At 47.0% G+C, this 24,800-nt stretch overlaps 1 protein-coding gene across 4 annotated transcripts in view; it reads right to left on the bottom strand.

The window, feature by feature from the left end:
• Window positions 1–24,800, bottom strand: part of ATXN1 (ataxin 1) — a 389,613-nt gene that overhangs the window by 6,847 nt on the left and 357,966 nt on the right. For all 4 annotated transcript variants that reach the window (XM_068559472.1, XM_068559471.1, XM_068559473.1 and 1 more), the window contains one exon: window positions 13,493–15,548. In XM_068559472.1, the coding sequence (XP_068415573.1) occupies window positions 13,493–15,388 (1,896 nt within the window). In that variant the 5' untranslated portion in view covers window positions 15,389–15,548. The remainder of the gene's footprint in view (window positions 1–13,492; window positions 15,549–24,800) is intronic.

Here is a 24,800-nt window from a genome sequence, read left to right as displayed (position 1 = left end):
AATCAGTCTCTCTTTTGTTTGAAAAACAAATATCAAAAGCAGGGGAAGCCCAGTATCCTTTCAATACCTGCTGTTTTCTCTAGGCTACTATGTGCCATTCACTGTGATGAATTTCAATAAATTGAAAACAACAGTCTTGGTCACAAAGGAGTTCACAATTCAATGGGCAGAAGAGGCACAGGAACAATAACTGCCAATGAATGTGGCGAGTGTGGTCACAGAGCGGGGCTCTAATACTTTGCACGGGATTAAGCTGTTGGAGGGCAGAGAAAAGGCATGGAAGAGGTGAGTAAGGAAGTCTTTTGGGATGAGGATACACTGTGCTGAGTTTTGAAAAACAATGGGACTGGAGGAGAGGAATGATTGCAAGGAGAAGACATTCCTGGAAGTAGGGATATGTGAACAAAGGCAAGGAGGTGGTCTGTGTAGGGATTTGCAAACTTCCAGTGCAAGTATTACTACTGCCATTAAATCAAGTTGAAATGCACTTGAGGTTTGAACAGTTTAATTTTCATAGAAATTTAATTTCTTCAACTTTATGCTATATAAAAGAGAAAAAGAGAAGAATGAAGTAGTTTTAAACAGTCAGTTTTCAATGGCTTTTGTAGATGTAGTAGACCAGTTAATTTGCACCAACCTTCCTGATGAGGACAACTAAATACTCTAAACAAAAAAAAACTCTGGACAAAATGTAAAAGAAATATGTTTTTCTTATGGCAGTAGACCAAAATATGACAGTAAAACAAAGTCATTGGGTCAGGATCAGGAAAGGGTGTTGGCCAGAGATTTGAACCTGCTGTTTGATGCTATTTCCCCCTAAGGGTATCTGTACATTCCAAAGTGGGGCAGTTCAAGTGGGCGTTGGGTAATCTCAAGAGCATGGGAGGTGGGTTTCAGGGGGCAGGGAATGGAATTCAGGGTAAGCCACAGGAGGGTGCTCCCTCAAAGCACTGAATTCTAGAAGTAAGGTGAAGCAGAAGCAGACAGTTCCTCTCAATGTCTGAAGCTCAGATTTTAATCATCTCATTCATCCCTAAAATTAAATTAAGGTCTTGAATTATTTCCACAAATTTTCAAATAAAGGACGTTCAATTAAAAAAGGGGGAGGAGGTCCATGAGCAGATGAGATGAATAAAAACCAGCAGAAACAACAGATACTATAAACAGACCCACAGGGGCTTCTGATATAGAGTCACCAGATATAGACTTTAAAATGACTATGTTTACAATATTTAAGCAGATTAAAGACAAAGTTGAGGATTCTGATAGAGAACTAGAATCTATTTTTTTTAAAGATTCATGGAAATTCTAGAATGAAAAAAAATACATCCACTAAAATCAAGAATGCAATGGATTTTCCCACAGAATAAACATGGTTTAAGAGAGAATTAGTGAACTGGGTTTTTAAATTAGAGATTTAGAAGAAACTATACAGAATAAAACACAGAGACAAAAGGATGGCTAACACAGAGGAAAGGGTATGAGACATAGAAGACTCATTGAGAAGACCTAACAGACACATAATTTGAATCCTACAAGGAGGAGAGAGAGAAGGTAATGGCTAAGAATTTTCTGATACTGATAAGTGACAATAAACCACAGATTCAAGAAGGTCTAAACCCCAAGCAGGAAAAATAAAAGGAAATTCTCACCTCAGCAGGTCATAGTTTAACTGCTGTAAATCAAGGTCAGGAAAAGAAAATCTTAAAAGCCCCCAGAACAAAATATACATTACCTCCAAATAAGCAACAGTTAAATTTATAGTTGACTTCTCAATAAAAATAATAGAAGCTAGAAGACAATGGAATATCTTTAAAGTATTGAAGAACTGCCAACCAAGAATTCTACACTGAGCAAAAAGATCCTTCAAGAACGAAGGCAAAATAAAGACAGTTTTTCAGATAAATAATAATTGAGAGAACTCACCATCAACAGATCTGCATTAAAGAAAATACTAAAGAGTTCTTCAGGTAGAGGAAAAATGAATCTAGATGGAAGTTTGCAGATGCAGGGAGGAATGAAGAACAATGAAAATGGTAGATGTGTGAGCAAATTAAAATAATATGGTTGTCCCTCAGTATCCACAGGAGACTTGTTCTAGGACTCCCCAAGTATACCAAAATCCAAGGATGCTCAAGTCCATTATATAAAATGGCACAGTATTTGCGTATAACCTATGCACATACTCTGTATACATTAAATCATCTACATTACTTAAAATACAATGTAAATGCTATGTAAATAGTTGCCTGGGAACTATTCAAGTTTGGGGAAATTCAAGTTTTGCTTTTTGGAACTTTCTAGAATTTTTTGCCCATAAATATTTTCAATCTGTGGTTGGTTGAATCCGCAGATGTGGAATCCACAGATATGGAGAGCTGACTGTATTGACTAAATACAAGAATATTGAAAATGTTCTGTTGAATTTCATACACAGGCACACATACAGAAACATAAATAATTAAAATATCCCACTTTAAATGTAGTGAATTTCCGTGTAATTTACATGGCTTGTGGCTTTTCTACTTAACCTCTTTATCTTTTTTTGATAACTATGATTAATCTAGTTTTAGACACACTTTTTGAATGGTATACTTTATTTGCTCCATAGAAGACCTAAGTGTTTTTAGAAAAAACAACTAGAGTGAATTTATATGGAAGCCTATTACTATAGTGCGTGTGTGAGCATAAGCCCATATAAGTGTGCATGTTATCAGGGGAAAATTTCATTGTTCTGGGTTATCTTAATAATGTAAAGAGAACTAAAAATTTTTGAGTTTCTACTATCTGTCAAACATTCAGATACACACTTTACAAAAAGCATTTTGTTCGATACAGTATACTAAGTGAGAAAAATACCGTTGTTCTAATTTTACAAATAAGGAACTATAGTTTCAGAGAGATTAAATCACTTGCTTAACGTCATGACTATATACCGATGGAATTGGAATTTAATCCCCGTCTCTTTGGCCCCCAAACCCATTTTCTTTTTCCTATGTTCCTGATCTCTGCCCCTGTGAACAAAGGTATTGTAATACCATCAGAAGACACGAACTTAACATTTCCACTACTCCAAAAGTGGGGAATGTTACTTGAAATAAATAGGATCCAATGACCTGAGGTCATGGATTTTTTTCATGATACAAAAAATTGTGAAAGAGCATCAGCCTTATTACATCTACTATGCAAATCAAGTCTCTCTATGTAAGTGTCATGAGGCTGATATTCAATTACAGAACTACATTCACATCACACATATATATTCGCATGTACATACGTACAAATATACTTACAAGTAACAGTATCGGATGGGGATGCCAACTGAGTTCCAAGTGGGAGGACCAACCTGGAGCTGGCTCCATAAATCCTGTCCCAAACCTCTTAAAGCCATTAACATCATACACTGAGCAGAGGGAACAATTCCTACTTCAAGTGGCAACTGTTCGTCTGCATTTCCTAGATGAACCCCTGCTCCTGGGCAGAGTCTCACTGACAGACAGCCCAACACCTACTAACGAACAGGTTCTTGCTGTGTGAGCCATATTATACACATTCCTCAGAGCAGCCAATATTCATGTTCTGAAAATAACTTCTACTGTATACAAATCTATTCGAAGACTTTTACACGTTGCCAAGTATCTGCAGACTCACTAAGAAGAAATGGCTTCAAAGCCTTTGTGACAAGTAACATTAATGGTGATTCCACAAGCTGTGATATAGATGCACATGCTCCCCCCCATTACATACACCATATTTTGGGGCATTTTGAAAGCCCTTCATTATTCCCCAAACTATGAAGGCAGGTCTTAGAATTAAATGCTGTGAGATGGTCGGTAACTTGAACAGCCTACCTAAAAATTCATGAAAGAAAAGTGATGAGGAGAGAGAATACATGAGAGGTGCGCTGAAAAGAGCCAATGATAATGGGATTGATTTTAACCTAGAGAACTTTGGGGAAATTTTCTCTGTCACTTCAAAGGCTTGCCTTTGGTCCCTTCCTCCTAAATTCTGGCTTCGTCTTCTCCCAAAAGTGATCTGCCATCCTGGGAAAAGAATGCCACCCCCTCAGCTGGGTCCACACAAATCAGGAGCAAAAGATTCAGATAAATCTGATCATTGTAAGCAGTGGGCTGGATGGCTCAGGCCACATGTTATTTTTTCTCCTAATTATTTACCCTCGCTAATATTTATCCTCACGAATATTCTTCCCACCCTAATTATGTAGCCTGAATTATCTAGATAATGCACTTTTTTTTTTTGGTCTGCATATATGTGAACTAAAGTTAAGTTTTTGCCCTGTCGTTGGTAAAAGTTAAACTCTTGTTGCACACATCTCAAATAAGCACACGAAAGTAAGTCATAATAAATCTATTTCAATTTCGTATTTAGGTTTGTCAGAAGGACATAAACATTCTTAAAGGTTAACTGATCATTAACGGTTAATGAACAAATCATACCAACAGATTTTTCAGTGAGAACGTTTATGGTTGGGTCTGTCCTCTTGAAACTCCCTTGGAGAGGAACATTATCTGCCTCAAAACATGCTGTCAATGCCAACGGGTACTATTTTGGAGGTGAAACAGAGATGGTAGGATTTTGTGACATGATGTCACTTTAAACCAGAAATGAGTCTGAATTCGTTGAATTTGAGGTCCACGTGGGTCTCCCTCTGGTGCTGAGAAATATTATTAAGTGTTCACACTTGAGGTTTTGCAGTTTTAATAAAGTTCAAAATGTAACAGCACCTGCGAAGTGTTAGGTACTTACTGTTTGTGTTAGGGACTTACTGTTTAAGACCTAGTACTTGCCTTCAGTGAAGAGCCAGAACATGTATGCAAAACAAGTAACTTCACCAGGGCATATGTGGATACTGGCAACCATGTTACCTGGTGATATCCACTTGGATATCTATGGGCAACTCAAACTTAACGTGTCCCAAACAGACCTCCTGATATGCCCCTGCCCACTGGCGCCTCCTGGGTTCCTCCCCACCTCCAGGGGCAGTCCCCATTATTCCAGTGTTCAAGTCAACGGCCTGGGCATCATACTTTACTCGACTCCTCCTCCCAGACCACACACATCCAAATCACAAGCAAATCCTATCGGTTCTCTCTTCCAGCTACAGCTAGAATAAGACCATTTCTCATGCTTCCACCTCCACAGTCCTGGCCAAGCCAGCTTCTCACGGGGAGAAAAAGCCTCCGTGAATAAGCCTGGCGTGGTCTGCATCCCACCCCCTCCTCCCTGCACTGCAGTGACACTGGTCTCCCTGTTGGTCCTTTCACTCCAAAACACTCGTGCCTCTGGGTCTGTGCATCTGCTATTCCCTCCATGTGGAGTCCATTCTGCCCTGTGTCCTCCCGTTCTCCTTCTCAGAGACAGCCTCACCGACCACCTGTTTAAAATAACCACCCTCCATCCTTATTCCCCGCCCCACCCCCACCCCCGCTCTAGGCTGCTTTATTTTTTTCCCATAGCACTTATTATCTTTCGATGCATTACTTTGTTTACTTCCATATTTGTCTGTTTCACCTCTTCCCATAAACTCCCCTAAGACTATATGTTCCATGGGGGCTGAGATATTGCCTGCTTTGCTCATTGTTCTATCCCCAGGGTATAGAATACTTCCTGGCATGTAACAGGTGCTCACTACAAATCGGAAAGACAAGTTCTGTGTTTGCCTTCCACATGTCAAAAACGCTGCAATGGCACTACTGGCCAACAGAGGTCAATGTTTAGACGCTGGAGAGGCTCTGCTGGCCTTGCTTCCACCAGCCAGGACTAAATTGGGCTTACAGTCCTCCCCAGGGAGAGGAGCTGCACCTTCCCTGGGTCTTGCTGCTCAGCCCCCAACAGACAGCTTTCCTGGCTGAGGCATAGCTGCCTCACTCCATGTTCCCCTGTCAGATGCTGAGCTCACCCTGATTTCACTGAATCACACTTCAGTTACTTTCTCTCCAACCCTGAGGTTCCTTTTTGCTCTTTCAGCCACGCTAATAACCATTAATTCACTTTATGATCTTGTCGGGGTTCAGACAGACTCTGATTAAACTCCAATGAAAATAAACTCATGGGGGCAGTACCGTATAAAGCCAAAGCATGTTACATAACTCCTGGCAGCTCGACACAGTCCATTTTTTTTCATCCCATAAATATCTCCTTTTCCAAACACTTTAAGCAGTCTGGAAGATGAAATGGGAGCATGAATAGCCTTTGTCCTGGTGTCAGCTTGAGGCCCCTCTGCCTTTCATCTCTGGACGTCTTGTATCCAGCATCTCTCTTTTTTTAGGGGTGATCACCTCCCATCCTCCTGTGCCCTTTTCCCGCCTCCTCTTGCTGCTGCAGGCACGCCCATCGCTCACCACTGCTCCGAAGAGAAACCTGCCCTCCCCTCCCTCTCTCCAGCCCCGCTAAACCAACTCCTCTAAAACGATCACCTCCAACTTCTATTCGGGATGAAGAAACCAAGACAGGGAGGCAACACATCCTCACTTCTGGGCTGATCATTATTTATTCCATGTCACCTTCCTGTGTTCAGCAAAATTCCTTTAGCTACTTAGTTAAAGACTACTGTATCTGAACAATGCATGCATATACGCATATTTATGCTGTTTGGTTGTACTTTTCAATGGTAGATTGGTGCTATGTCTATTTACACACATATGTTACGTATCACCAAAAGCAAGATATAAAGAAAACAAAACGTCTGTTGCTTAAATTTGTCTCCATTTTCCTTCACGAGAATCCCTGTTTTCACAAATGCGAAGGGCATCTGTTTTACAAAAACGTTTCTGCTTGAGCCTATCACAAAAGTACAAATTCTGCCTGCATCTGGGAGCAAGGGCATCGCTCAGAAGCTGGGTTTCAGTGATGACGTCTTGCTTTTCGTGAAATGATTACACTACACTGGGAATCCCTAACTTTGTCTGCAAGTGAAGTTCTTGGTCCTGTTTCACCTGCAGAGAAAAGCCAGTCTGCTTTCCTCGAAGGCCAGTTTGCACAACCACACTCCCCACGTCAAGAAAATCAGAGAACCCTGGAGCAAAGACGGAGGGGCTGACGGAGAGCCCCATTTACTTCGACGTTGAAAGATCATTAATAAAAAGAGTCACACCTCTTCAATCGAGTGTAAGAGCGTCTGCGAGTGTTCTATTTAAAACATTTCATCACATTCGCGCTAAGCCTGACTCAGTCTTTGGTGGAAGCTGTCTCATTAAACCCACATCCCCGCGCAGAGACACCTCCAAACACAAACCCCACATGACAGATGAGCTAGGTTCTTCTCGCACTGTCGCCTGGCTCCCAGGGCCTCCACGGGACCCGAGCAGCAGGTGACCAGGGCAGGTCTGGGGCACACGGGTCTATCCCACTTGCCCTCCTCCCCTGGGGTCTTAAAATGCGTGACTGAAAGAACTACGGCATATTATTTAGTGCTAAAAAGAAATGAGCTCTCAAAGCCACAAAAAGACACAGCAGCACCTTAAACGCATGTTGCCAAGTGAAAGAAGCCAGTCTGAAAAGGCTACATACTATAGGAGTCCAACTGCATGACATTCCGGAAAAGGCAGAACTACAGAGATGGAAACAGATCAGTGGTTGCCAGGGGTGTGGGGTGAAGTACCAGTAGGTGAAGCACGAAGGATTTTCAGGGTGGGGAAACTAGTTCCTAGGACACTGGGAGGCTGGATGGGTGACATTACCCATTTATGAAAACCCACAGAATGTACAGCACAGAGTAAACCCTAATGTGAAGTATGGATTTTAGTTAATAACCATGTATCAATTTAGCTCATCAGTTGTCACAAGTATACCACAAAAATGCAAGATTTTAATAACAGGGGAAACTTCAGGCGTCTGGGAACTCTCTGTACTTTCTGCTCAATTTTTTGTAAACCTGAAACTAATTTCAACAATAAAGTCTATTTTTTAAAAAAGCTATAAACAACAATGGTCCAAGAGAATCTGCTTCAGTAACACACGTAATGGCTTCCCTGGTGGCGCAGTGGTTAAGAACCCACCTGCCAATGCAGGGGACACGGGTTCCAGCCCTGGTCCGGGAAGATCCCACATGCCACGGAGCAACTAAGCCCGTGTGCCACAACTACTGAGCCTGTGCTCTAGAGCCCGCACACCTAGAGCCTGTGCTCTGCAACAGGAGAAGCCACTGCAACGAAGAGTAGCCCCCGCTCACCGCAACTAGAGAAAGCCCGCGCGCAGCAACGAAGACCCAACACAGCCAAAAAAAAAAAAAAAAAAAAAAAAAAATTCCTCTATGCCTTTAAATAAATAAATAAATAAAATAACACACGTGAGATCCCCAAGCTGGGGGAACTTACATCACACACAGGCTAAAGGAGAGCATTTTTCTTCTTTTGTGGGGAGGGGGAGGGAACACAGACACACAAACAAAAATGTGTTCGGTACCGCTTCTCTGCTGGAGCCTTTCTGGCATTAGAACTGAACGTATTCTCCACCAATCACTGGACCCCAGGCCCGGTAATGAGCTTTGCTTTGAGGGAAGCCGCTACCTATTTTCTGATTCATTAGGGCTCATGTCCACCAAGCCCTACACATAAAATGTTTGGCAAGTTGGTTTGCCTTGGCTGCTAAGGGACTATACAGGCTTCTGTGCGGCTTGGGTGAGGGCTCTGGCTATTTTTAGGCACCAACTAATCCATTAAAGGCATCATGCTGCCACTGACGGCTCACAGAACGCAGCAGTCAAAATAAAAAACAGTGGAATGAAAGAAAAGCCATCAGTAGACGTGCAGTGATCACGTCATTATAACACGCTGTAAAAGTGTGCATGCGCGCGCGCAAACGCACACGCGCGCACACACACACACACACACACACACACACACACACACACAGGACAGTCGGGAGAAGAAAATGGCACGGAATACTAAGCAGCCACCAAGGAGGTAAAAGGAAGCAGTCACGTTCCTGAATCTGGGACGCGACAAGACAGCCCTAGTAACAGACGGAGGCCAGCACTCAGGAAAAACGCAGTCAACGACAAGTGGCACCCCAGAGCAACTCACAGATAAAATGTACTACAATTCTGACAAAATGTTGTGTACTCTTCAGAAAAGTTGAGCCTGGGAAGAATGAGATGGACGGGTTGGGTAGCTGCTCACAGACAGAACACTGTTTGCCAGATGGAAGCCCAGGGCTCCCCGGGGGGGGGGGCCATCCCGGGCAGGGGGTCCCCCAGTGGGCACGATGCTTAGATCCTCTCTGCAAAAGAAAGGGGCACGAGCCTGTTTCTGCATCGGTCCTCTTACTGATGCGCAGGACCAGACCCCCTCCAGTCTGGCTCACGCTCAGGAAAACACAGGTTGTGTGACAGGCACACAGGCTAGCATGAGGTCACGGGGCCTTCCGCAGAGAAGCAGCAGGATGGGTGCTCCTGGGCCGCTCAGGGGAACATGCCACAGGAACAGAGGCAGCGCAAAATGGCTCACTGCACTCGCTGGAAAAGGTCAGCCTTCTTTCTAGACTTTTCTAAACCGTCTCTCCTTCCATATAAACTCTTTGGAGAGAAGGAAGCCTTTTATTCATTCTTCATGAAGCTAACCTTTCTCTTCTCAGGGCCAAAGTCACCCAAGTGGAAGCAGGGAAGGGAAACTAACATTGGCGAGGGCCTACTACGCGTTACCTACTGTGCTGGTTCCTTCGAACGTTATTTCCTTTCGTTCTTCTGACAACCTTCTTTCTTTGCACTACGACGTAAACCGAATGGAAGGCTCATATGTAATTTGTTCCGTGAAGTATGTGTGCACTAATCTATACATGGTTTGCACAAGCTCCAGAGTGGTGGAGTACGGGTTCAGCCTTGGGTCTTTTCGGCTCCAGTTCCTGCATTTTCTGACCAGCTCACCTGCTTCCCACCCAAGCAGACCATCCTCCAGCCGACTCACACTGACTCCCACGTTGATGCTATCACCTGGGGATCCCTTCTGGGACTCGCCACAGACTAAGGAGACCACGGGTGGCTACGAAGAGACTTCATGTGGCGCGCACAGGCTAACAGACAATGCCTGGGATGCCCCTTTTGTCCTCCCACGGCACCGGCGTGGGGGAACTGGGATGCAAGGACGTTTTGCCTGGGCCGAGAGATACTGCACTGGGTAGGACAAAACCACACGGATGGTGACGAACACGCAAAAGCATTTTTCTCCTACACTGCCTCATCTGGAGCGTTAGCTTGGAGACCACCCTGGAGGTGTCTTTCACACAATAATAATTAGGAATTTGGCTCCTGAAAATAATCCCCTCAATGAAAACTCCCTTGGCTCTATCAGGACGGCTTTCCTTCCAACGAGGTCTATGCGCTGATTATCAGCATGAAGTCAGGGAAGTTTCCCTTTATGTCCCCCCCCTTTGGTTTTCGCTTAGTGGATGCTAGTACATTTTACAAGGGCTGTTCTGCACGGCAGGAAAGCAAGGGATTACAAAAATGAGAGGAGGCCCAAGATATGATCTTGTATAAGGAATCATTCGCCCATTTTAGCGATGAGAAAACCCCCAGCTCTGAGAGCTAAGACCACTTTTCTTGCAGCCAACCAGACCCCAGGCTCGTGGCTTCTCCCCACCAGCCATACTACATTGACCAGGGATGCCCGTGCTTGGTTATGAAGTCAAGCATCCCTGTGGTCCTGCTTCCATGCAGGATTTATGCCTGGGGTCATAAAGCCATCTGGTCCTCTAGCAAACCACCCCTTCCTTCCACAACTTCCCCAATCCAATTTGTGAGTTTGCTAATTAAGTGCAACACTTTGCATGTTTCTAAATCTCCCTGCGGGTGCAAGTGTTAGTGATTTCTAATCCACTGAGCAGACAGACCAGGGGAGAAAACCCCACCGAGTGCCGCTGAGGATGGAGGGAAGTCCTCAGCCCTCGGAGTGTAAATTAAATCCAGACCTTCGTTTTCTCTCTCCCTTCCCTCTCCCCCTCTCGCTTCCTCTGATTCCCTCCTGACTGTGCTCCTGTCACTTGTGGTAAACACAGCTGGTGGAGTATTTTAGCTGTGATGATGTCAGCCTGTTTCTGATAGGCTTCGGGGTAAAGTGACAAATCGCCGGTGGTGTCGGGGCCCCGCACTTGTGTTTCTACAGCCTGAAACTCCAGCCACCCTTTGGAGCCGAAGCCACAGACCTGTGAGCAGGCCCTGACAAACACGCTGCCTTCTAATTTGCACCTTGGCTGTCAGCAAGGAGACTGGTGGTCTGGCGACGGGAAGGAAATGAGACTTCACACACGGAAGCCGATTTCACCATCGTTTAAGCGTTCACTCTGCAAAGGATCGAGCGGGGGCAAACACAGAGAGATGCTTGCTCTCTAAGAACTGCCGGGTCGGGTCGATGTGAAACCTAGAGGTCTGTGACGCTCCTGATGACTGCGGAGGCTGCCGGGGCCTTGGAGATGAGTCCTCAGCTCAGAGCTGTTCTTTACTGAAAGAGATGCTAGGCCGGAGACAGCAGCATTTTCAAAATCACCCCTCTTTCCGTGCCTACCTCTCTTCACAGCATTGCGTTAAGGATTAAAAGGACCGTGAAAAAACATGTTTACTTCTCCTTCTTGTTTATTTTCCAGGCTTCACCTGGGGTCTGTTAAAAGACAACTTTGCTAAAGACAGCTTGTTCTTTCAACGAGTATCCATCCGCCCCTAAGCCATGTAGGACAGCGGGAGTGAGCAGAAACTACAGATGGGTAGTGAGTTCTAAATAATGATGCCCTTTTCCAAATATTCTGATTTTTGCTATATATATATATATATATATATATATATATATATATATATATATATATTTTTTTTTTTTTTTAAATCAGAACTCTGAGAAATCTTTCTTGGGTCTTACCAAAGGCTACAGCAACATCTCATCATAAAAAAAGAAAAGTCTTCGGGGCTAAAAGCTCCTGGCAACACAGGTCCCCTGATATTGTGCAAGATCCCACATCCAGACGTTCACAAGCAGTTCTGGAAAATGCTTTGGAAAATCGGGCTCCCCTACCTCACTTGATCTTTTGTTTTTAAATATACTAAAAACAATTCAAACCATTAACTAGTTTGTTTATTTTCTTTGAATGTCCCAAATACCAGCTATGCCATGACCATTTTTCAACTCATTTCAACCTGAAGGAGGTGCTGTCACATCTGAGTGTTTCAAAGTCCTCAGTGAAACCATTCCCAGAGGGAGTGAGTCTCTACCACCCACCAGGGCAGTTCCTGGCCTGGGGGCCAAACCTGATTGACTCCAAGCAAGCTAGGCAGTGAAACTGCTATTTCATACAAATGGGCAGAATAAATGCATTCAAGTGATTTAAGAAACTGGAAAAGAGTGGACTGAAGGAACCCATGGAAATTAAGAGAGCTAATCATAGTTCCAGTTTTAACATGACTCAGCTTGGCTACATCTGGTCCTTGGGGTTCCTATTTAACAGAAGTCCAGGAGCTCACCTGGGGTAGCCCTGACTTTGCAGACTATATTAACCACACCTTTTATTCTCTATATCTGATGCTTTGACATCTTGGGGCCTTGTTGACTCTGGAGGGACTGTGCCTCCCTGGGTTAGCTCATTCCTAGAGATAGCTGACAGCTCACCTGCCTGGAAGAATGTCCTTCATATGCAAAGCAAACACCCACATCCCAGCCACCTCCTCTATGGAGCTTTCACTCTCTGGGCCACTATCCACCAGCCCTTATCACCCCAGGGCCAGGTACCAGACACCCAGGGACAGCCCCTATGCCCAGAGCCTGCTGAAATGATTCCAACTGGCCAATCCTAAGTCTGCCTACCCTGCCTCACCCACTCCTTCCCACTGAAACCACAATCAAGGCTCTTGCCCATGTTTTCTCCTCACTCCCAGTGCCTCCTGACTGACCCTGGTGCTTCCCCGTGTGGCCCTGCATGGCACGGCACAAACCCTCCTCTTGGCATCTGAGTATAACAAACTATCTTTTCAATGGCAGTTGTGTTCTCATCTGTTGGCCTCACCATACCTAAATAATAACAAAACCTACATTTTAAAACAAAGACGTGCAATGGGGTGTGGCCACTCTGGGCATTTAATGTTCTCACCTGAACCAGCACTGTCTTTTCCTGACCAAAAGAAAGGGGGGTGGGGGGAGGGGGACAGATGACTTTTCTTAATCAGCGTTCCTCATCTAAACCACAGAACAAAAAAATAACTTGAGTGGCTATCTTCTTAATTGTCCCGAGAATGGTACCTGACCAGCCCCCCTCTAGACACAGAGAAGTAAATTCATTACAAACAGCAGGTGCTTTGGTGTACTAGGGCTTAATTCTCTTAGAGATCGTGGTTGGGAAATGTGATGAGTCTAACCTCTAGGTATAAATGAAAACCCTCAATCATCCCCACAGCCACTGACAGGTCTGCCTCTTGGAAGAAATTCAGTGTGCCGGGAAGCGATGAAGGTGGTGCGGCGGGGTGTCCCCCTACCTGTGTGACCTGGATGAACGTTACCTGTGCTCGGTGATCCCCGACAGCGAACTGTATCACGGCGACGCCCGGGTTGTGGCCGTCCTCGATCCTCTCCACCGTGCTGGAGTCGATCTTCAGGTCGTTGCTGATCTCTGCGCTCTGGATGAAGTCTTCCGTCTTTAAGTCCTCCACTTTCTTCAGCTCCCCGTTGGCCAGCTGGATGATGGAGCCTTTCATGAAGTAGGGAGGCAGCGTAGGGGGCGCGGCTGCAGGGGATGCCACCGACTGCACCACGGGCAGGTGGATCTGGGCCTGCACCATGGCTGGGTAGGCGGCCTGGGTGACCAGGGCCTCGGGGCTGAAGTTCTCGCTCTTGGGAAGGGCGGTGGTGACGAACGTGTGAGGCACTGCAGCAAACTGGGGCGACGACGTGACGATGGCCGGGGCCGCACCCGACCCCTCCATGTCAGCACTGCCCACAGGGATGAGCAGGGGCTGGGTGCCGGGGAGGACCAGGTGCGGGGGCAGGCCGCCGGCGTAGGTGATCGCTTGCTGCTGGCTGCTCAGGTAGCCGATGACGGGCGGCTGAGTCCCTGCGTAGAAGGCTGTGGCCGGCAGTCCAACCGGGAGGGGCTCCGAAGCACTGTGTGTGGTCTGAATGACCGTGTGGGGGGACAGCGTGGCGACGGCGGCGGCCTTCACGCCTTCGGGGCCCAGGGCCTGCTGGGGGGACAGCGCGTAGGAGCGGTGCCCGGGCTTCCCTAGGTGCAGGCCGCTCTTGTCGTTGAGGGCGGACGGGGAGGCCTCTCGGTGGGTGACCTGCTGCACCTCCAGGTCGGCGGCGGGGGTGCTACTGTTGGGCAGGACCATCACAGAGGCCCGCATCCCGGAGGAGTCGCGGCCGCCGTAGTCGGCGGGGCTGGGGTGGACCACCACGTGCCTGGACTCGTACGGGTGGGGAACGGCCTTGCCGCCCGCCTTCACCAGGCCCAGGTCGGCCGCGGTGGGCGCCCCGTACCTGCGGCCCTTCTCCATCTCCCCGTTCAGGATCTCCTTGGCCTGCACGCCCTGCTGCAGCCGGCTGCTCTCGGCTTTCTTGGTGGCCTCGCGGGCGACGAAGTGGCTGCCGGAGTCGGTGTACTGCACGACAACCTGCGGGGAGGGCCCCAGGGTGAGCGTGTGCGGGATCATCGTCTGGTGCGGGTGCAGGTGGACGGGGATGGCCGGCGGGGAGGCCGGGCGCGCGGCGCTCTGCGGCGAGCTGGAGATGTGCATGTACTGGTTCTGCTGGGTGGGTGGTGGGGACCCGGGGGGCAGGAGCCCCGCGGTCCTGCCCAAGTGCTGCTGCTGCTGCTCAGCCTTGTGCCCCGAGGCTTGGCTCAGGCCGCCCATGTTGGCCAGCAGGGTAGAATAGGCCTCCAGCTGGGAGCGCTGGGATGGAGTGGCGGCCCCCGCGGCCGAGGCCACCGCGCTGGTGACGGGGCTGGCCGTGGGGGAGATCAGCTGAGAAGGGATGAAGCCGGCGTAGGGCCCGCCGTACTGGGAAGAGCCGATGAACTGTAAGGTGTGCGGCAGGTGGGCGTACTGCACGGGCGACACCGGGGCCCCGGACTGCGGGGGCGGGTACGCGGGCATCGTCGTGGTCGCCGGGACGGACCGGGGCGCGCTGGGCGGGGAGTAGTCCAGCCCCGCGGACAGCGCTTTGTGTAAACCTATTCCCTGCTGTAAACCGAGCTCTGCCGGGGGCCCCGCCGGCCCGAGCCGCCCGCCCGCGTGCCCCCGGCCGCCCGCGTGGCCCGGGAGCCATGCCACGCCCTCCGCGCGGTGGTTGTCGCTGGGCACAGCCGTGGCCTTGTCCTCCGAGGGCCGGCTGGTGGCGGGGATCTCGCGCTTCTTGGGAGGCAGGCATTCGTTACTGCGCTCTTGGTTGGATTTCATTTTTCGCCGTCCCCCCTCCACGGTGACCGTTTCACTCTCTGGCTGGCTCTGCTTTCAGTCTGATAAACGGAAAGTCACATTTGATTTCTGTAGGGGATCCAGGCTCTTCATGAGGAATCATCTCCCTGTGGGTGCGATCCGCCAGCAGCCGCCCTGGAATCTGGGAAGAGGAAGAGGGTGGGGACAAGGGGAAGAGGAGAGGGAGGAGAGAGGCGATCAGAACATCAGCACCGGAAAAGAATGTCCTCCTCGAGATGGAGACTAAGCTTCTGGGGTCAACGTGAATTCCAACCACCACCCGCCCGCCCCCGCCCGCCCCAACATCAGAGCAGGTAAAACGCTGGCCACGCTGGTTAGGACATCAGGAAGATCATTACAACATGGAGCAAGTCAAAACCTCCTTTTTTATGGATTCAGCAAGTCTCCTAAGACACCTCTCTTAATACCCTCTCTCTTTTTTTCTTTTCAGAAGGTAGACAATGCATTTCTTAGTTTCGCTTCCAGAAACGCCGCTCCCACTCCTCAGCTCCATCTTTACCTCGCTGGGCAATCAAATGATGCCCACAAGGAGGATGACACCGGTGAAGGTCAGCCAGACCGACCCTCTGAGCCAGGCACTGGGAGGGCAAGGTTAGGGACGGAAATCCTCAGCGGACTTCATACCTTACCTCTGAGTGCTCATCTGCCAAAGGCGCTACTCAAAGATTCCACTGACTCTGGGTCCATACTGGATCTACAACAATTCTCTTCCCTAACGCATGCATGCATGCACGCACGTGCACAGACGCTATACAGAGGCCAACTCAGCAGAGGGAGCCCCAAATAATCGTGTTCTCTACAAGTTTCCAAACAACTCCCAGTACAGCTACTCACGTGGTAACAGAAAGCCAAAAGGAATCTGTTTGACAGTTAAAATAGGAACATGGTTATGGTTTTTAAAAAATGCAATAATCAGGCTGATGCATTGAGGGTGTCCTCAATGAGGGTGACTTTATGCTTGCTTTATCTCTGCCTCTTACTTCTTTTTCAAGTGGTCTCTGAATTTTCTCTCCACACGCTCCATAAAGGGTCTATCCACCCTTAACCCTAGAGATGAAACCTCTGCTGGACCCATCAGGCCTGAATGTTTCAACCTGGACATACAAGTAGTGAGCCTGGAGCCACTTTTCATGGACACCTAATCTCGGTCCTTCAGGAACCACCGAACTCTGTTACCATGACTGTGTAGGCAGACAGATGCCCACCTGGCAAGAGGCAGATCATCAATGGAACCAACAGGGACCAGGCTTACAGGCGGCAGTTGTGAGGGCCGCCTACAGGCAGCAGCTGCAGCTGTGAGCCATGTCACGCGCTGTGATCCTGGGAAGCCTTGGATCAGGCTCTGGGAACTCCAGGCCCTGGGTTTTTAGCATTTCTCTTATGCAGACCCGCTTTTCTATAGTCTGATGTTAAAACAGACACAGTTAAGGCAGCGGTTTTCAGCACTACCCTCCCCGACCTAGGGCTTTGTAAGTCCCAGATAACTGCATTCTGTATAGCCTTCTCTTATGAAATGCATGGCACGTAATTTACACCCAATATGTGCAAATAGATTAAGATGACAGTGCTATTTTCAAAACAATGATAGAATAAAATTAAACTACAAAAACTGAAACAGCTGCCCCTTTTGACTGCTTAAAAAGTACTGATACTGATCTTTTATCTCTAGGTTTTAAGTCACTCTAAGAAAGAACTGCATAAGCTCTGTTCCCACACAGACTAGCAAAGGCAAGTCACTTAGGAGATGGACTCACAGTGAAATGTTCCATGCGCCCCCTGCTGGCTCCACAGCAGCACTGATCCAATAAAACCCCACAGGATTTCATTAGGGAAGTTCATGCAAGAATAGTATGTCAGAATCCGGAATGAGAATATTTGCATATAGTAGGCCCAGCCAGTAAGGCAATAGGTTAATTAGCCCAAGGCAGCTCTAGGGAAGAAAAAATAGCAGCATAAAAGTCCTTTCAAAGCCAAGTAAAATGTCAAACGCATTCAGAAAGAGGTCCATTAGCAATGCAAATGTAAAACTGCTGTACAACCGAATGCACCATACACAAACCTAGAAAACCCCTCTGAAGGTACTTTTTAAAAAAGAACTCAGCTTTAGTGAATTTGAACGCTGGCTTGGTTCTCAGCAGTGCCTTGGTTTATTTACACTGTGTTGTTTTTTGAAAGACACTGGCTGACTTAGTTGGCCCTAAAGATCTCAGTACAGATTCCATGGCTGGTCTTCTGCTAATGGACCAACTAGGACATATCGGCCTTACCACACAAATTCAAATGTTCTCTTCTGAAAAGTTGTCCATTGACAAACATCTTTTCCAGATAATACAAATGATAAATCAAGGATACAAAGATTAACTGGAGCGACCTGGGGCCAAACTGATACAAATTTCAACACTCCCTCCTCCTACATTTAGGAGGACCTTGTCTCCTATTTACCAGTGCAGCTTGGAGGAGTCGGGTCTCTCTAATTCTGGGGCATGTGTCCCTTTCTCTGTGTTTCGTTAGCTCTCTGTACTGTCTGTATCTCTGATCAGGGGAAATCATCGTGAGGGTAGGGACTGTATCTTGCTGTATTTTCAGTGAACCACCAGAGGGCGCCATAGGACGCCACCATGTCCCTGGTACATTGGATGATAGTTCATAAATTAAAAGAACAGAGAGGTAAATTATGAAGGTGCAAAGTACAGCAGGGAAAAGGAAGGGAGAGAGAAAGAGACTAGAAAGAAGAGAAGAAAAAAGGTGAGTGGATGCCTGCTTTTAGGGTCTCTTTCTAGCTGCAGACACATGGTCTCCATGTCCCTCATTGCCTTTTCAGTGCTGAAACGCACCAGTGGTTCAGCTGGGCCCACGAGGAGTTCACTTCCGGATGTACCTGTCACAACAGAGACATGGGGCCACACACCACTGTATAACTGCTAAGTTACCGAAGAGCCACACATGCAGATCATAGGTTTCAACATTATTATTAGGAAAGGGAAAGTGAACAGGGAATTAATTAATAGATGGATCAAGACAAATTTATTTAGGGTTTACTACATACAATTTGCCTGCTAACCACTGTTCTGAATACATTCATCTTAAGCATCTTTATATCTACATTTGTATCTCTCTCCTCATCAGTATCTTAAAATTTAGCTCAGTGGCAATAAGACCTTGCTATTCCAAGTGTGGTCCTCCGACCAGCTCCCCCAGCAGCGTTAGAAAAGCAGACTCTCAGGCCCCACCCAAACCTCCTGATTTCAGAGTCTGCATTTTAACAACAACTCCAGATGATTCATATGCACAGCAAGGTGTGAGAAGCTCAGCTTGTCTGCATAAGCTTCTAAGTAAAGTAAACATCTCCAGGCTCTTCTGAATGGAGTAGGTGCTGGGAAACCAAACTAGGTGCTGTGAGCAAACAGAATCGATGGAGCCTTGGAGATAAGCAGCTAATATTTAGGGAGAACTCAGCTGTTTATCGTGGGGTCACCTAGACCCAATACAGTTCTAAGTAACAGATGCTCCTTTTCTTCTGGTTCTTTCCATCTTCAAGAACTATAAGGAAATACACTTTAAAAAGGCTGTTACTGTACATTTTATGTATAATTCAATCATCTCCAGGAGAAAAAAAACAGACTTTAATAAAGGAAGATATTTATATCTTTGATATCATTCAAAAATCTCCAGAGTCCCCCACCCATTAACGTGGATTCAGATTGCTTCCGAAGTGTTAGGAAAATGAGATGATCCCCCACTGATTCCAAGTCCTGTAAATAACAACCAACTGCTCTGAATGGAAGACACTCCTAGAATCTGATACATACAGTCCTAAAAATGCATTCCAAGGTCAGGGCAATAAACTAGGTTGCTCTGCCCAGCACCCTCCCATCCTGCGAGTTCCTCAGTTTGAGTGAAACCCATGACTGTCTGGCATGTATGTCCATGCACAGCAGAGACGTGGTTTCGGTTTCAAAGAGGAGGAAATGCAGCCTGGTGAGCTTGTGTCAGTTCTGGAAAAACCATATGACCATTTAAAAGACAGAACACCTGCACCTGATGGGAGAGGTCACTAGGACATGGCAAGGATTCTTGAAGTCCTGACATGCAAATCTCTTGCTTTACTAAATTATTACACAGGAAGATCTGTGTAGTGGAAGGGTAGAAGGCACTTCATTTAGGTGAAACATTAAAAATAGGCCCAACTCTGACATCCTTGAGGTTTCTGGGATGGAGAAGAGTGGGTTGGATGATAGCGTCATTAGATACCTTCATGGTTGACTGAACAAGAATGCCCCAAAGGAAGTGGATCACATATTCATTCACCAAACGCTTACCTTGTTTCTAGTATGTACCGTGGACCTTAATCATTCAGTGTCAGCATGGGGCAAATGGTATGCCAGAACCCTATTTTCAGTTCTATTCTGTTCATCATTTTATTACTGTTTTGGTTATCATATTTAGAGGTAACAGAAGGCTGGAAGGGATGCTTAATATATTACTGCAATTAATATTCAAACGTATCCTGAGAAGCTGGAAGTGATGGCACAAAACCAAAAAAATAAAGATGAACGAGAACAAATATACATGCCCTGCCCTTGGTTTCAATAGCTCAATTAGCCTAATAGCAGGGTTGGAGCAATCTGGCTTAAGAATAGTTCACATCAAAGAGCCCAGGAATTTTCTGTTTGACCATCCATTCAATATGAACCAAGAGCTGGGTACGGTGCCTAAAAGCTGGCCTAACTATAAGCTTCATTTTAAAAAGCACAGTATTCCCAATAATGGAATGAATCCTGCAGGAGCATACGGCACTGGTAAAGCCACAAAGTCCTGAGGCAAGGGGACGCTGGCGGGCATGCCCAGGGTGGAGCAATGGGTTTAGTGGGAGGTCTGGACCCAAGACAGGTAAGTAACAGCTGAGGCAACTGAAGATGTGTGGCCTGGGGGAAAGAAAAAAGCCAGAGCAGAGGTGCAATGCTCAGATCTATAATGGGCCCTCCGTGGAAGGCAGGAGAGCAGAAATGACCTACAAATTACATTGATATACAGTTGACTCTTGAACAACATGGGTTTGAACTGCGCAGGTCCACTTATACGGGGATTTTTGTTTCAGTAAATACCTGCAGTACTACATCATCTGCAGCTGGCTGAATTTGAGGACGCAGAACCACCTACATGGAATGTCGACCATGGAGCTCGAGCATCGGGGGCTTCTGGAACCAATCCCCCGCAAATACTGAGCGACGACTGTATACAGTAGAAATGAGAAAGTAATCAGAACTGTTAAAATGAGCTGGGCTGCCTCATGAGGTAGGGATCCCCGTGTCATCCCCAGCGCTGAGGCAGAGTTTAGAGACACGAAGTGATGGTCCCATGTGGAAGAGAGACAGAATCATAGGCATGAGAGGGGGAGAAAACGTACAGGGCACCGCTGCACTCCACCTAGCACTAATCAGGGACTGCAGGGGGCGTGGCGTACCGTGTTAGAGGCGGAGTTGATTAAGGAAGTGAGAGAGAGATCTTCATACTTCCCAGGCTTGCCAGCCGGGACCCCCCCCAGCACATCACCCAGCACCAAGATCAATGAGCCCACCTAGTGGTGATCCAGGGCACAGCAGCGCTGAAACCCCAGAGGGAAAATCCCACAGAGTCAGAGGTGGAGAACCTAGGATACTATCACGCTGTGTAAACAAGCTCTCTCTCCCTCTAGGGTCACCAAAAGCAAGTTCAAGTCTGCACCAGGGTGCAGGACCCTTCGGTCAGTGAAGTGACGCACGCCACACAGGGCTGGGAAGGCAGGGATCTGGCCATGACCATCTACAGCTGAGATGTTAGTGGAATGAGGACAGGCAGGAGAAAGCAGTCCCTCTCTTTATATTATTAGCACCAAGAATAATAGTTTTGGGGGGCCCTGTTCATCTATAGATTTGGGGGCAATGAATACAGTGACTAAATGTAATGTAATAATTAAAAAAATTTAAATCCACCTATAAGAATACAGTTGCATTTGGGCGCTCCCTGGCTCAGGGAAGCTCTGAGGGCAACAAACGGTTCTGATTAAATCTCTATCCCCTTGATGGACAGATGCTGGAGGAGACTCTTCAAGACGCTCAGCCGCTCTGCTGCCCTTCCTCCACTGAACTCCTCTGCTTGGCATGGAGCTAACCCCCGTCTCCCTCCTCCCTAAGTCGGGCTCCGTCTCCCTCCTCCCTAGTCTCCCTCCTCCCTAAGTCGGGCTCCATCATCTGCTTCTACTGTCAGCATAATAGAGCGACAGGCTTCCTCAAGCCTGGGCGAAGCTCTTCCTTGGTTCCTGGCTTCTGCCGTTATCGTTATCTCATCCACGTGATTACTGTGACACCGGGGGCTGTTTCTAGTGGGTTTTGCCACCTCTGGAAAAACAGGGAGATCTGTCCTCTGGGTGGGTCCACTGCGTGGGGATGTGGCCCACTTCTGTGTCCATAGGAGATCAGGCCTGAGAGAGGTGGGCAGAGGGGTGAGGCCCACAGCTGGGCTGGGCTGGGCTGGGCTGTCCCTGGCTCACGTGGGATGTCGCCACGGCATCTGAGCAGCCAGTGTCCCCTGGCAGCCTGCCCGTGTTGAAACTCCTGGAAAGGCTCAAGATGGAAAAATAATCACTTGAAGGGATAACCATCTGGATCGAAACCGGTCCCAAATGAATTGTCCAAGAGACGTCGAGTTTGGGTTTTTAAGAAAAGCTGGAAATGCTTTTCTGTCAAGACCTTCCCTGGTTCAATACGTAAGCAAATGCCTTTCTGCTCTCAAGTGTTGTGTGTGCCAGATTAGCTACCCCGGGACACGGGAATCTCTGTTTACCCACCATTCTGGCTGAAGGCTGGGAACCATAGGTGCTTTCCACGACCCCACAGCAGTTCTCACCCTGCTCCAGAGTGAATTGTTTTAAGGACAGAGGGACTGCTGTGACGAGATGCAAAGAACTGGCCACAGTAACGTGGTTAGAATTGGGGTTAGGAGACAAGGATCTGTCATTTTTGACTCTTGATCAAATGTTCTTAGCACAACAGTGAGAAATCTCACTTCAGAAGTCGTCCAGCACTCACTTCCACGGGCATCGTTGGAATATCAGGATAAAACATTATTATTACTGATAGGAAGGTAACAAATTAATATTCTTACTACTACTAATAGGAGGAGGACACAGAGAGTAGTAGAAAGAATAGGCTGGGGTGTAGGTAAAGGACAAGTTCAAAGCCTGGCTTCATCTACAAATAACAAATGTTGTCGAGGATGGCGGGGACGTGGAGAAAAGGGAATCCTCCTACACTGTTGGTGGGAACGTAAATTGGTGCAGCCATTGTGGAAAACAGTATGCAGGTTTCTCAAAAAACTAAAGATAGAACTACCATATGATCCAACAATCCCATTCCTGGGCATGTATCTGAAAAAAACCCCAAAACACTCATTTGGAAAGATATTCGCACCGCAATGTTCATAGCAGCGTTATTTACAATAGCCAAGATATGGAAGCAACCTAAGTGTCCATCAACAGATGAATAGATAAAGAAGATGTGGTATATTTATACAATGGAATACTACTTGGCCCTGAAAAAGAACGAAACTTTGCCATTTGCAGCAACATGGACAGACTGGGAGGGCATTATGCTAAGTGAAGTAAGACAGAGAAAGATAAATACAGAATGATACTGCTTATACGTGGAATCTAAAAATACAACAAACTAGTGAATACAACATAAAAGAAGCAGGCTCACAGATACAGAGAACAAACTGGTGGTTACCAGTGGAAAGGAGAGAGAGGCAACATAGGGGTGGGGGAGTGGGAGGTGCAAACTTTTGGGTGTAAGACAGGCTCAAGGATGTCTTATACAACACGGGAAATAGAGCCAATATTTTGTAGTAACCGTAAATGGAAAGTAACCTTTACAAATTGTATGAAAATTAAAATTTAAAAAAGAAAACAAAACAACAACCCTGGCCTCACTCCTACTGCCTATGGAATCTTTTTCTTTCTTGTAATTTTTATTTTACTCCTAATTATACATGTGTCCAGTTTAGACAGTAAGTGTCTCAACAGTGTGTAATCTTATGAGTAATATCTCTGCCTATAAAAGGGGGAGGGGGCTTCCCTGGTGGCACAGTGGGTGAGAATCTGCCTGCCAATGCAGGGGACACGGGTTCAAGCCCTGGTCTGGGAAGATCGCACATACCGTGGAGCAACTAGGCCCGTGAGCCACAACTACTGAGCCTGCGCATCTGGAGCCTGTGCTCCGCAACAAGAGAGGCCGCGACAGTGAGAGGCCCGCGCACCGCGATGAAGAGTGGCCCCCACTTGCCGCAACTAGAGAAAGCCCTCGCACAGAAACGAAGACCCAACACAGCCAAAAATAAATAAATAAATAAATATTTTTAAAAATGGGGAGGAATTAGTATGCACAGTGCCTGGCATAATGCACACACTCAATAAATGCTCACCATCCTAATTGTAACTCAGCAAATGCTTCTTCCTGAATCCCTTTGTTTTCACCCACACTGATGTATCACTAATCTCTCCTGGTTCCATGATCAAATCAACACAATACCTTCAAACTCTCAATCTTTTCCAGCATCTGGGTTTTTTCTCACACCTGTGATTTACACACACAAAAAAAGCCATGGATGTTTGAGAATTTATTTTCTTTCTTCAGCTGGTAGAAGGGATTATAGTTATAATAGCTCCCAATGCACAGGCCCCCATTCACACCCAAAAGCATGAAAGCCACTCAGCAGGTACAAGTAGAATCAACAGAAAGGTGAGATGCTAAACTCGAGCTTGGCGTGTCTCTGTAAGGGTTAAGTGTAATGGTTCCTGGTTCCACTCTGCCTGCTCTTCCACAACACTTAGATGAGTAATTCCCCAAAGGCATGGTGGGGAACTGCAGAATCTTCTTTCCACATCCCACAGGGAAGGCTGCCAGCTGTCTTCTCACACACACACTCTCATAAGCTCTGCTACATACCACACAGCAAGGGGCCAGTGGTAGCTGGAGGAGGCTTAGTCAGATTCTATCAACTACCAGGGTGCTGGGGTTCCAGGAGATTAGATGGCCCGAGTTTACAAACAGAGAACATGAAAATCTCCATCAAGTCAGAAAAATGCCCTTCTGGAACTGAGGCAGTCTGAGACAGTCTTGAGGTATTTGTTGCCCTTGATGGGGCCGGGTGGAAGGAAGGTGGAAGGTTCTGTATAAGCTTGAACTAACAAGTCATTCCTCCTGGGAGTTCCATGTTGGGGTCCCTTCTGTGGTTGTCTTCCAGTCTCTGGGACACTATACAACTCTACCACCCTCTTGGCTACAAAGGCCCTGAGACCTCCTGGGACCCAGCAAAGCAGGTATGACAGAAGCCACTG

The sequence above is a fragment of the Eschrichtius robustus genome, chromosome 12 (genome assembly GCF_028021215.1).
Source record: "Eschrichtius robustus isolate mEscRob2 chromosome 12, mEscRob2.pri, whole genome shotgun sequence".
In the NCBI taxonomy this organism is placed as follows: domain Eukaryota; kingdom Metazoa; phylum Chordata; class Mammalia; order Artiodactyla; family Eschrichtiidae; genus Eschrichtius; species Eschrichtius robustus.
The sequence above is the reverse complement of the archived record's forward strand: the minus strand, read 5'-3'. Positions and strand labels throughout refer to the sequence as shown.